At 49.0% G+C, this 12,363-nt stretch overlaps 1 protein-coding gene across 1 annotated transcript in view; it reads left to right on the plus strand.

Annotated features, from left to right (window-relative positions):
• The window catches only part of MYH10 (myosin heavy chain 10), a 121,247-nt gene extending 115,180 nt beyond the window's left edge, over window positions 1-6,067 (plus strand). Inside the window, 5 exon segments of the mRNA XM_043474452.1 lie at window positions 301-424; window positions 499-707; window positions 2,098-2,206; window positions 3,610-3,782; window positions 4,463-6,067. Of these exon segments, the coding sequence (XP_043330387.1) occupies window positions 301-424; window positions 499-707; window positions 2,098-2,206; window positions 3,610-3,782; window positions 4,463-4,607 (760 nt within the window). The 3' untranslated portion in view covers window positions 4,608-6,067.
• The last annotated feature ends 6,296 nt before the right edge of the window (window positions 6,068-12,363 follow it).

A 12,363-nucleotide genomic window follows, 5' to 3' on the forward strand; every position in this document is an offset into this window, starting at 1 on the left:
TAGACAAGCTATGGAACACCAGGATCTTTTTGCACTTTTAAAGCTGACACTGGCTGTGGAGCAAAGCTTGAGGGCTGCACAGCGATCCAGGCGAGAGATAGCAGGGCCTGGCCAGCTGGAAGGCCTGGGGATGGAGAGAAGTGGGCAGAGTGTTTGGAAGCAAAAACTAACAGGACCTGGCAGATTGGGGTGGGAGGAGGGGAAAGAGAAAAATTAAGAATGCTGCTCAGCTTGTGGCAGCACAGTGGGTGGAGAAGCCCTGGGAGTTCTCCGTGCTGAGTGTCGCCGCCTGGGCTGCAGGTCTGCACTGCTGGATGAGAAGCGGCGTCTGGAGGCTCGGATCGCACAGCTGGAGGAGGAGCTGGAGGAGGAGCAGAGCAACATGGAGCTGCTCAACGACCGCTTCCGCAAGACCACACTGCAGGTGGGCCTGCCATGTCCCCCCACCCCAGGAGGGACTGTGCCATCCCCTGCACAACTGACCCGTCTCCCCTTCAGGTGGACACGCTGAACACTGAGCTGGCAGCTGAGCGCAGCGCTGCCCAGAAGAGCGACAATGCACGCCAGCAGCTGGAGCGGCAGAACAAGGAGCTGAAGGCCAAGCTGCAGGAGCTAGAGGGCGCTGTCAAGTCCAAGTTCAAGGCCACCATCTCTGCCCTGGAAGCCAAGATTGGGCAGCTGGAGGAGCAGCTTGAGCAGGAAGCCAAGTAAGAGGTTTTCAGTGCTGTAAGCCAAAAAAAGGTTTTTACAGTATCTCTGCTACAGACTAGGTCCAGGTTTATAGAGATGATACCAATGCCCCTTGTCCCGGGGAGCTTCGTTGCTGGGGAAAGAATCACAAGAGCACATATAACCAGAGAAGCTGGTGTGAGCCCTCAGGGAACACTGGGCTCGCCTGTCAGCTCTTCCCAGACTCAGCTGAGGGCTGATCATGCTGTGTGTGCCCCATGACTTCCTGGTGCCATAGTTTACATCTCTGCCCAAGGCTGAGCCCAAGTTCACGGCATCACGTGAAATGCTACAGTGTGTTGGCAGAGAAGAAATGCAGTGAAACAAAAAACACAAGCTTTTTTTTTCTCCTTTAGGAAGGGATTCCTCAACAGTTTCCATTCTGGGGTCTTAAACCATTCTGAAATTCATGAGGAATTGCACAAAGCAGCTTTTTGGCAGGCATTTACATATCTATTAGAATAGAATCTCAGGCGGCCGGAGCTGGAGCAGACTTTCAACTTCACCCTCTTGTTGAGGAGCTTGGGGACCCAGAAACACAGGGTCTATGCCCAGAGTCCTCCCCGGCCTAGCATCCGGAACTTTGTCCCCCTGCTCTCAAATGTAACAGCTAAGGGTTTGTTTGTTGTTAGTTATAATTAACATGACTTGGCCCTTTCAGCTGACTCCATCCTATCCATTTTTGCATAATATTTGTGAAGGAACAAAAGACCCTTTTGTGTTTTCAGTGGAGTTCTCCAAGTTAACTCTCCTTCCTTCACGTGGGACAGTGGAGGCCTGTCTAGAACATGGTGCCTTGACTCCTACCTGAAGTGGGGGGAGTTGTTTCAGTGTTCAGCTGCTCTAGCATCTTGGTAGGTACGTGCTAAGTCACTTCAGTCATGTCTGACCCTATGGACTAGCCTGCCAGGCTCCTGTGTCCATGGGATTCTCCAGGCAAGAACACTGGAGTAGGTTGCCTTGCCCTCCAGGGGATCTCAGTCAGTGGGAAGTAATTTTAAATTGAAACAATCAATAAATGGGAGTGTTTTGTTTTCCAGGCTAAAATGTTAGGTGATGAGAGTAACCAACTAAGGTTTTCATTTCCAAAAACTCTACACTCGATGTAAGTGACCTTTGATCTTCAGAAGATCACTAAGATGATAAATATCCATGTGTGAGAGAATAATGCAGGTGTTCTGTCAGCATTAGACTACGTTAAAGGCAATCCATGGTTCAACCAGAAGGGAGAAGTTTCTGGGCTGTGTTGATCACGATGATACAGGGGTCCTGGAAAGCACTCCAACGTGTGTCATCTTCCAGAGAAAAGGACTTAAAATACTTTCATTGCAAGAACTGTGAAAATGAGTATGTTGATCATTTTCACAGGGAAAGAGCCGCCGCCAACAAACTAGTCCGTCGTACCGAGAAGAAGCTGAAAGAAATCTTCATGCAGGTTGAAGATGAACGCCGCCATGCTGACCAGTATAAAGAACAGGTAAGGAGAGCAGGCACGTAAAAGGAACACATCTTCCACCCTGAATGCTGTACAGGAACACAGATACGAGACCAGCCATTTACTATGTGACTCGCTGACTTAGGAAGAACTGTTGGAAACTCTCACTTCTAGTGTTTCAGTACACATGCTGTTTCTTGTTCCTGCTGGTCACTCCTGGGTGCTGGGGATACAGAGGCGATTAGGATGCAGCCCTGCCCCATAATACATATTAAGAAGGGGTGGGCGAGAGCCTTGGGGAAGGCTTGAAGTGGGGAGGCCTGAACTGATCTTAACTACCATGTTTCCATCACTAGAGTGGACACTGCATGAGTGCAGAGATTTCTGCCTGTTTCACCACTGTCATCTGAATGCCTAGAAAAGCTGGAGTTGGCAGTCATTCAATGTTGGCCGGGTGGAGGGGCAGATGCAGGAGGTAGTGGGAAGGGAAGAAAAAGCGAGTGCACTGCACGTGGGACCCAAGTGGTCCTCGTCTGTGTCCAGGCATCTGTTTCCTAAGTGTCAGGGCATGTCAGCTCTGTACTGGCTGCAGCCTGGGGGGCTGTGCTCTCGCTCCTCTGGGAGACCTGAGGATCCACTGCCTCTAGCCCAGACCCTCCCTTCCCCACCCCAGGGCCTAGCAACACCGAGAGCAATTCTGGGTGGGTGTGAACTGGACCAGCAAGACGTTGGTCAGTTTCTGTGGCTCAGGAGTGAGTGGGCCAGTGGCAGGCCGAGTTCTCACTTGGTTTTCCAAAGTGGCTTGGTACTTAAATCAACATAGAATATTGACATGCCCACGTTGAAAGGAGGTGTAAAATGAATACACCATCTCCTGGGGGTGGAAACTGTCCGTGTTGCTGGCTCTTCTGTGTTTTGCAGCAATAGCAGTTTCCTTTCACAATTCCATAGATCACTCATGTGAAGATGTCACTTTTCTGTAGAAAACTCAGGGATGAAAATTGGTTTTCAATTGTTTAAAAGTTTCCTTTAGCCTTATGCTGTGTTAAAGGGCTTCCCTGGTGGCTCAGAAGTTAAAGCGTCTGCCTCCAATGAGGGAGACCCAGGTTCGATCCCTGGATTGGGAAGATCCCCTGGGGAAGGAAATGGCAACCCACTCCACTGTTCTTGCCTAGGGAATCCCATGGATGGAGGAACCTGGTAGGCTACAGTCCACGGGGTCGCAAAGAGTCAGATACGACTGAGCGACTTCACTTTCACTTTCAATATACTGTGTAGACACGGTTGTGCAGAGAATGGCAGGCTGTTCAAAAGGCCTTAGGCCGGGCCCTTGTGTGTGTGCACACGTGTGGCCAGTGGGGCAGAGGCCTGTGCTGAAACATTCAGGACATAGCGACGCGAATTTGGATTTAGCGGTTTGACTCGGTTCCTGTAACTTCCCCGAGATGGAGAAGGCCAACGCCAGGATGAAGCAGCTCAAACGGCAGCTGGAGGAAGCAGAGGAAGAAGCCACACGTGCCAACGCATCTCGGCGCAAACTCCAGCGGGAACTGGACGATGCCACCGAGGCCAACGAGGGCCTGAGCCGCGAAGTCAGCACCCTGAAGAACCGGCTGAGGTGAGTGGCTCCAGACACTGTGGTTTTCTTGGCCATGTGTGCAGGTCCTCCTTGGCATGTACCCGTTCAGGACTCCTGACCATTGGTGGTCTGAAGAGCGGACAAGCAACAGGTCACTCACTCACTGGCTCTGTGTTTACTCAGGGGCTGTGCAAATGCACGGCTTGAAGCTTGTGTGCCAACCAAGGAGTCTGTCCCTGTCCCTCGTGGGCGGGGGCAGCCTCTCCATGGCAGACTTGATGCACCCCAGGACACAGGAAGCCAAGGCTTCTCCCCAGAAGGACAGCTTAGCACAGGTGTGGCCTGTAGGCTGGAGCCTGTCTGCCCTGCTCTTGTATGCTAAGAGTGGTGTTGACATTGATAAAGGTTGTAAAAAGACCAGCAGAGACCTTAGGAGGCCCACAAAGCCTGCACAGAGCATTTCCTCTCCATCTGCCCTTTGGGGAGCGGCTGGCCGGGGATGAGCCGGTGGTGCTTTCCTCACTGTGTCTGGGAGGGACAGCAGGGCCCGGCCACCACACCCCCCAGGATGATGCTCAGCGGGTGGCAGTGGTGGCTAAGCACAGAGCCCTTCAGAGCTCACCACCACCCCGGGGGCTGGGTCCTGGGTGGGGAGGTTTGAGTCCTCAGGTGGTTGGACAACTTGGCGGCCACGTGCACCTGCTTTCTGTTCCCTCCAGGAGAGGCGGCCCGATCAGCTTCTCCTCCAGCCGATCAGGCCGGCGCCAGCTGCACATTGAGGGTGCATCCCTGGAGCTGTCGGACGATGACACAGAAAGTAAGACCAGTGACATCAACGAGACGCAGCCGCCACAGTCCGAGTAAGTCCAAGGAAGCTGGAGGAGGCGATACCGCAGGACATGTAGGAAGTCACCTGCGCCCCCACCTTGGGGCCTCCTGCAGATCTGGGGAACCGGCGAGCTGCGAGACTCCTTCCTGAGAGATCAACTGTGTCTTAAGGCCTCATGGCCTACACACACGTCTCCTGCTTCAGATTTAGGTACAATTGCTCCCCTTTTTATATATATATATATATATATATACACAAAACCTACACATATTAAACAGATCGCCTCATCATTGCATCTATTTTCCATATATCCACCAAGAGACCATTTTATAATACATATTAAGAGAACCCTTTTTCAAACAAACGCCAGACCCGCTGCCAGTCGCTGGGTCATGGGGCCACCTAGCGGTTGCAGCCCCATCGCTCTGCATGCTCTGTCGTACAGACAGCTACCTTAGTTCTGTGTTCACGTGGCCCCTGCCTCTGCAGCCACATCAAGTCCCTTAGAACGTTGTGGAACCTAAACTGCACCTGTAGCTCTCATTTCCTTCAGATAATGATTGACACTATTTCAGTGCGCAAACTGTGAAAGGGGCTTCAGCGAGATGGGGGGTGGGGTGGGGGAAGCAGCATCCGTGGGGTTGCAGTGCCCCTCTCCCTCAAGTCGTGGGGTCCCCGCATCTCTTCACGTGAACTGTCTTCAGCCAGGGCTGCTCTGTGCCGACAGGACAGTGGCCACGATGCAGCTGAGGCCCAGGGGCAGCCATCACAGTGACTTCTAGATGGCCTGCTCCTCGCAGCCACAGGCCAGAGCAGAAGCTAGGGGGACACCCTTCCTCGCCAGCCAGGCTCTCATGCTGACCTTGCAAATTCAGCCGCTGCTTTGAGCCCAAAATGGGAAGATTGGTTTTGTGTCCGAGACTTGTTCAAGTCTGTCAGTGAGGGGGACAGCACCTCGGGAACAGAGGCCACCTGCCTGAATGTTGACATGCCAGTGGATGACTCCTTTTTCATTTCTCCCTCCCCACACCCTCGGGACAGTGTTACAGTAAACATTTAGCATTCTGTTTGGGGTTGATAGTTAATCAAACTGACATTACAGAAAGTGCCTTAGACACTACAGTACTAAGACAATGTTAAATATATTATTTGCCTCTGTAACAATTTAATGTATTAAGTTTTGACTGTGCTTCTTCATATCATGTACCTCTCTAGTCAAAGTGGTATTATAAACATTCAGTGACAATGAATCAGTGTTAATTATAAATCCTTGATCCTCTGCAATGTGCTTGAAAACACAAACCTTTTGGGTTAAAAGCTTTAACATCTGTTGGGAAGAATTTGTCATGTGGGTTTGGAATCTTTGATTTTTTCCCCCTTTATGAATTGTACTGGCTGTTGACCACCAGACACCTGACTGCAAATATCTTTTCTTGTATTCCCATATTTCTAGACAATGATTTTTGTAAGACAATAAATTTATTCATTATAGATATTTACGCCTGCTCTGTTTACTTGGAGGAAAAAGCACCCGTGGAGAATAAACAGACCTCAATAAACAAGAATAATCATGTGAATGTGCAATCTGTTTTCTCACCTTCTGTTCTCGATTCCCCACCTGTGATGTGGTTGGAGGTTGGACGCTACGTAGACTTACAGTGTTGATAGCCAGGCTGCTTGTTCTCAGGGCACCGCACGCCCAGAAACTGTCAGGTGACAGGCGAGTTCTCTGGGCAGGCTGGTGGCTGTCCTGCTCTCCTGATGAGCAGTCCAGGACTGTGGGATGAAGCCTTGAGAGGAGGGTTTCATTGTCCAATGAAGCCCATTACTGGATTAGAGTATTTCAAGTAGGCCCAAGAAGTTTCAGACTATTTTCAGGCAGGATGCACATTAAAAATGCTTTTGGGAGGATTTGGTGGTGAGATCCAAGGGCAGCTGTGGGCCAGATAGGATGGGCTGGAGAGAAATCTAAGGGAACACAGTCATGTAGCCATGCTGGCATTTTTTTATGATAAGCTCAAGTTAGGCTGGTTCTGGTGGTCTGAAGTACATACTGAAGCTGCTTAGCAGTTGTGAGGATGTGAAAAATGGGCTGAAGTGTTCCCTTTCTCAAAACTGTCACTAGCAGGAGGAAAGGCAAGCTGCACTTAAGTCTCTTATGCACGTTCTCACCCTTGCTTTTGGCGTCTCAGTCCAAGGGTTTGTGGAATTCAGAGGCTTTTCTGAAAAAATCTTCCTTGCTAGCTGGTTTACCTGTTGTTCATGTCATACTGTTTCCCAACTACTCAGCCAGTCAGGAGAAACACAACCTACATGAACAGATTCCAATTCCTGATTCCACAAAGACGCTAACTAGACGGGACCTTTCTTCACTAAACAAACCACTGCTTCATAGTCTGAGGTTGTTCATGAAACACACTATAGCTGGGAGCTGGGCTCTGGGCATGTCAAAGACAAAGCAGCTGGCCAGCGCCCACCCACGGGCACATGGTCCGATGTGAGGAGGGGTTCCAGAATGCATGGAGAAGTCTTAGCCTTTTGTGGAATGCAGTCTAGATGAGCTCTCTTAGGATTTTAACTTGGTCACATACACTAAATGCTCTGTCTGCCCTTGCCTAGAATGCAGACATTCTAGAAGACTCTTACTTTAGTAGAAATAACACACCTGTTCCCAGCCTGCCTATCCTAGGCATGCTGACATCAGGAAGACGAGCACGGTTTCTCTCACCAACCTTCCCCCTCCCTGGAAACCTCAACTAAGATGAAACGTGGAAACCAAATTCTTAACAACCAGCCTTCCCTATGGCTCTGGGTATCACTGACTCATGTCCCTTTCCTCCTGAAGCCAACGTTGCTATGACAACAGACATGTTTATCAAGACGGGAAGAGCTCACAGTTCAGACTCTAGGAACCACCACTTCCTGCTCCACCCTAAAAAAAAATCACAACAGCCCATGGGTTGGAATCTAGGAAGTGGACACAATGGCGCCTTGCCCCCTAGTTCAGGCAGGCAGGCCTGAGGGAAGCCCATGGCTGAGAGTTGAGGGGAGTCCCAATCCACAGAGGTTTCCCAGTCCCAGCCCAGAGAGCTTTCCCAAATTCTGAGCATTTGCTGAAATGCTACATCTGTGCACCATCAGGACCAACCAGGCAGTCTACCTCCTTGTGTAGCCACCTGTCATTTGAGAATCTAGCAAATCATGTGAAATGTCTCATACAACCCTTTTCAGAAATGTAATACGAAACTTATCGATAAGGGTATATTGACATGATAATACCAGTTTCCAAAGAATGTTAACCCTAATTATAGCACCGTGTACCACATGCACAAAGTATGATGACCGTAATTACAGTGTCCATGTACATGCATAAAGTATGATTACCATAATTACAGCATCCATGTATCACATGCACAAAGTATGATTACCGTAATTACAGCATCCATGTACATGTACAAAGTATGATTGCCATAATTAGAGCATCCATGTACCACATGCACAGCATATGATTACTATAATTACAGCGTCCATGTACCACATGTACAAAGTATGATCATGTCCCTAAGCCTTAAACCAAGACTACAAACTCACGTTTGATGCATTACAGCAGTGAGGCCTGTTTATTTTTTCAAAAAGCCCAATAATAGATTCCATGCTCACTAGATGTCGTGAAGCTTACTCAAGATGTAATGTGACATAATCGGACTATTAAACACTGGATCTGACTGGGACATCCGAGCAAGACTGCTGCCTCCGTCAAGGACCATACCATACGGAAGCTGAGATGCTCCTGTTCTCACCTGTGTAAACTCACGCACCCCACAATCACCTTCAGGAGGTGGCAGCTGTCATGTGGTTGTAATTGCCTGACTCCTGGTGAGGTCATTAAAGCCCAGCATCAGATCTTGTAGTGAGAGTATCAGCAGCTCAGAAGAAAGTTCTGGAGCCTGCAGCAGAGCAGAGCTGCACGGCCAGTGCTCACCGTGCCGCAGAGGACAACATTGCTCAGGAAAACATGGACAAGGACCACTTGGGTCAAGACACAATTCAGAACATCGGAATTATAATGTGAAGTCTAGGAGTATGTCTCACATTTTCCTTTTTGTACATGAATTAAGTAAGTGTGATATGATGAAAATCTGCATAAAGAAGTCTTTAAATAAATACAAAGTCTTGGGGCTTTGCCAGCAGCTCAGTGGATAAGAATCCGCCTGCCAATGTAGGAGACAATGGGTTTGATCCCTGATCCAGGAAGATTCCACATGCTGTGGAGCAGCAAAGCCCCTACTGAAACCTGAGCTCCAGAGCCCGTGCTCTGCAACAAGGGAAGCCACCGTAATGAGAAGCCCACGCTCCACAACTGGAGAAAGCCCATGCAACAACAAAGCACAGCCAAACATAAATTTAAATACAAAGTCTTAATAATAAGCATTTTCAATTACACACTTACAACTGCACACTTTTCCTACTACTTTACAAAATAAAGGTGTGTCTTATAATTGCTGGCACTTCAGCGTCCATGAAATTCAGAACTCTCCTCACTAGGCAGTTCTGGGGTGGAGCCTAGGGGCATCTGAGTGGTAAAATTTCCCCTTGGAGGCCTCAGCCCAGTCATCTGGCAGGTCCAAGGAGCCCCTGCTTTGTGCTGCTTACTCAGATCTCACAACTCCTAGCACATGTCTCAAGTGAAAGAAATTCAGGCTCGTGATGACTTCAATTTTTAAAAAATTTGGGCCACTTTACAGGAAAATTTAGAATCCACAGAGTAAAACTAGTCCATCTTTTCACTTCACTTCTGTTTTAGAAAGCTGCACATTCATCGATTTTGTGTCATTTTCTTATTGATGCATGGATGAGCACAACCGCAGACTTACAGGTCAGTGGCTCCACGGTTGCTTGTCCAGCTGAGCGGTTATCCTAACCACTCCATTCCCCCACCAGCAGACGTTTGTATTAGGGCTACAGAGACTGACTTTGTTCTTACTACCACAGTTGAGAAGTTGTTACAGCTTGTCACATTGTCAAATTGATTCAAGACTTACAGAGGGTAATTTAGGCTCTGAGCCTCGCATGACATCACTGCTGATCCAGGCATGTGCCAGAAAACCTGCCCAGGCCTGCCAGCCCAGCACCCTTATCCCAGGCCTCCGCCTGCAAACCATGATCCAGGCAGGATCTCCCCTATGTTAACAGAGGCAGCAAAATTGAAAACACCCCACAAGTGAACAAGTGAAACATCTGTTCAGCTTCCCTTGGTGAAGACTTCAGAGCTGACAGGAAACACTAACTCTTGTGGGTACAGGCGGGCGGCAGAGTAAATAAAGCATTACCCTATGTGCATAACACCAACACCATAAGCTTTGTCCTGTTTTCAAATTGGCCTCTTCACCTGCGCTATCTTACATAAGAAGTCTGTTACATTAATATTACTAGAGACTCTTCCTCCTTAAAATCAAAAAAAGGGGCTTCCCTGGTGGCTTGGTGGTAAACACTCTGCCTGCCAATGGAGGAGACACAAGTTCCATCCCTGATCTGGGAGGATCCCACAAGCTGCAGAGAAACTAAGCCCACGTACCATAACTACTGAGCCTGTGCTCTAGAGAGTGGGAGCTGCAACTACCGAGCCACATGCCGCAACTACTAAAGCCTGCATGCCCTAGAGCTCATGCACCACAATAAAGAGTAGCCCCGCTCACCAACTAGAGAAAAGTTCATGAGCAGCAACAAAGACCCAGCACAGCCAAAAATAAAATTATTAAAAAAAAAAATTTTAAGGGCTACTGTATTTCTTGCCTGGAGAATCCCATGGACAGAGGAGCCTGGTGGGCTACAGTCCATGGGTCTCAAAGAGTAGGACACGACTGAGCGACTAACACACACACACATCCCCGTGTATATTTTTAACAGCCACAGGACCCGTTTTCAGATAAGATGCTCTGTCACAGGAACAGAATTTGCAAAGATGCCTCCTGCCTCCGCTCTCATTTTTTTTAAAAAATCAAGTAACACATTTATATTTTAAAGGCCAAGCTAGTGCTCTCAATTTGTTTCAAATTTTGAGGCAAATACAAAGAGAAAAACAACCCATGAAGTAAAAGAACATAGAAAAGACTAATCTTAGCATCCTCTGTGCAAACGATGCGGACAACTGACAGCCTGGGCCCATCTCCCTCAGGCCCTGTTCCCACCAGCGGCCAGCCTGGATACTCCCTGGTTACAGGCTGTCTCCGAAGCCACTGCTCCACCCAAGGTCACGTCCTCACGTTCCCTTCCCCAGAAGTGCCAGCTTCCACCGTGGCTCTCAGAAGATGCTAATGGCAGCTCTAAGGTAGCCTCTGAGAGAAACAAAGTCAACACCAACTGACACGGGGAGAGGAGCCGTGTGGATGAGCCATGAGCCACTGTGCTCCTGCTGCCGCCCCCTCGAGTATCACTTCCAAGCGTTCAGAATCAGCTCACCTCCTGAGACACAAGTCAGAGTCAAGACCAGCGAAGCCTCCAGTCTGATGAAGTGGTAAACACAGCAGAAAAGGACACTGGGCCCCTTTCCAAACCTGGCTTTCCCATGAACCAGCTGTGTGAGCTCAGGCCAGTCACCTAAACCCTGGGCCTGCTTTCCCTTCTGCAAACTGAGGGAAAGCCAGCTCGTCCCACTCCCAGGTCACAGTACACAGCTCTCCCTTGCCTCACTGGTGACTCCACACCCCAGCTCTGGCACCTAGCAGGACGATGACGTTTCAGGAACAAGGGATGGGAATGAGTTGTGAGATGAAAATGCCTGGAGGCAAGAAGCTGTCCTTGGCCACCGGGAAGCTCAGCCCCTCCATGCCCACTCGGGGGAGACCACCACCCGGAACCAGCCTGTGGGAGGGCTCATTCCTGAAGGTTTCTGTGAGAGCTGCACACACTGGCAATGTGCAGCGCTAGGAGGAGGGCCCACTCAGAGAAGATTAAGTAGATAGGCAAATAATACGCAGCTCTTTCAGACTAGGAAGCAAAGGCTCTATGTGAGCGTGTACAAAGCAGCATCGTGAGCCAGATACAAACAGTCACTGACTTACAATGGTCTGACTTAGAGATTTTTTTTTACTCTACCATGATGCAAAAGCAAAACACTCAATAGAAACCACTCACTGAATTTTAGATTTTCATCTTCTCCCAGGCTAGCGATACACAGTGCGATCCTCTCGCACAACACTGGCCGGGCAGTTCCCAGTCAGTCACATGATAGATATGACAACCGTTGTGCACCCAGATGACCGCTGCATTTTTCACTTTCAGTACAGTATTCAATCAATTATATATGACAGTCAACACTTTATGATCAAACAGGCTTTGTATTAGATGATTTTGCCCAATTGTAGGCTAATTCAAATGTTCTAAACATGTTTAAGGTAGATAGGGCTAAGCTGTGATGGTCAGGGGGTTAGATGTAGTAAATGCATTTTCAATTTATAATGAATGGATTTATCAGAACACTGTCCCACGATAAGTGGAGGAAGACCTGGAAAGCTGAAAGAAGCCCAGGGAATCAAGCAGCTTCCTCAGGGGGTCATATGCCAAAGGTGCTGTAGTTGTAACAAAACCAGAACTTCAAGGGAGTTCCCACTCCACCCCCACAAAGTGAGCCAGGCAGCCTACTCCACCATGCCTTCACAGACCTGGCCTGTGCTCTCCCGGACCCAAAGCAAAAGTGGTGACATCAGAGAACAACACACAGGCCCCACTCCCAGTCGCTGCCTGAGTAACAACTGACAGCCATCTGGTGAGATGATCCCAGGAGTCCACAGC

Source organism: Cervus canadensis, chromosome 1 (genome assembly GCF_019320065.1).
Source record: "Cervus canadensis isolate Bull #8, Minnesota chromosome 1, ASM1932006v1, whole genome shotgun sequence".
NCBI classification, from domain to species: Eukaryota; Metazoa; Chordata; class Mammalia; order Artiodactyla; family Cervidae; genus Cervus; species Cervus canadensis.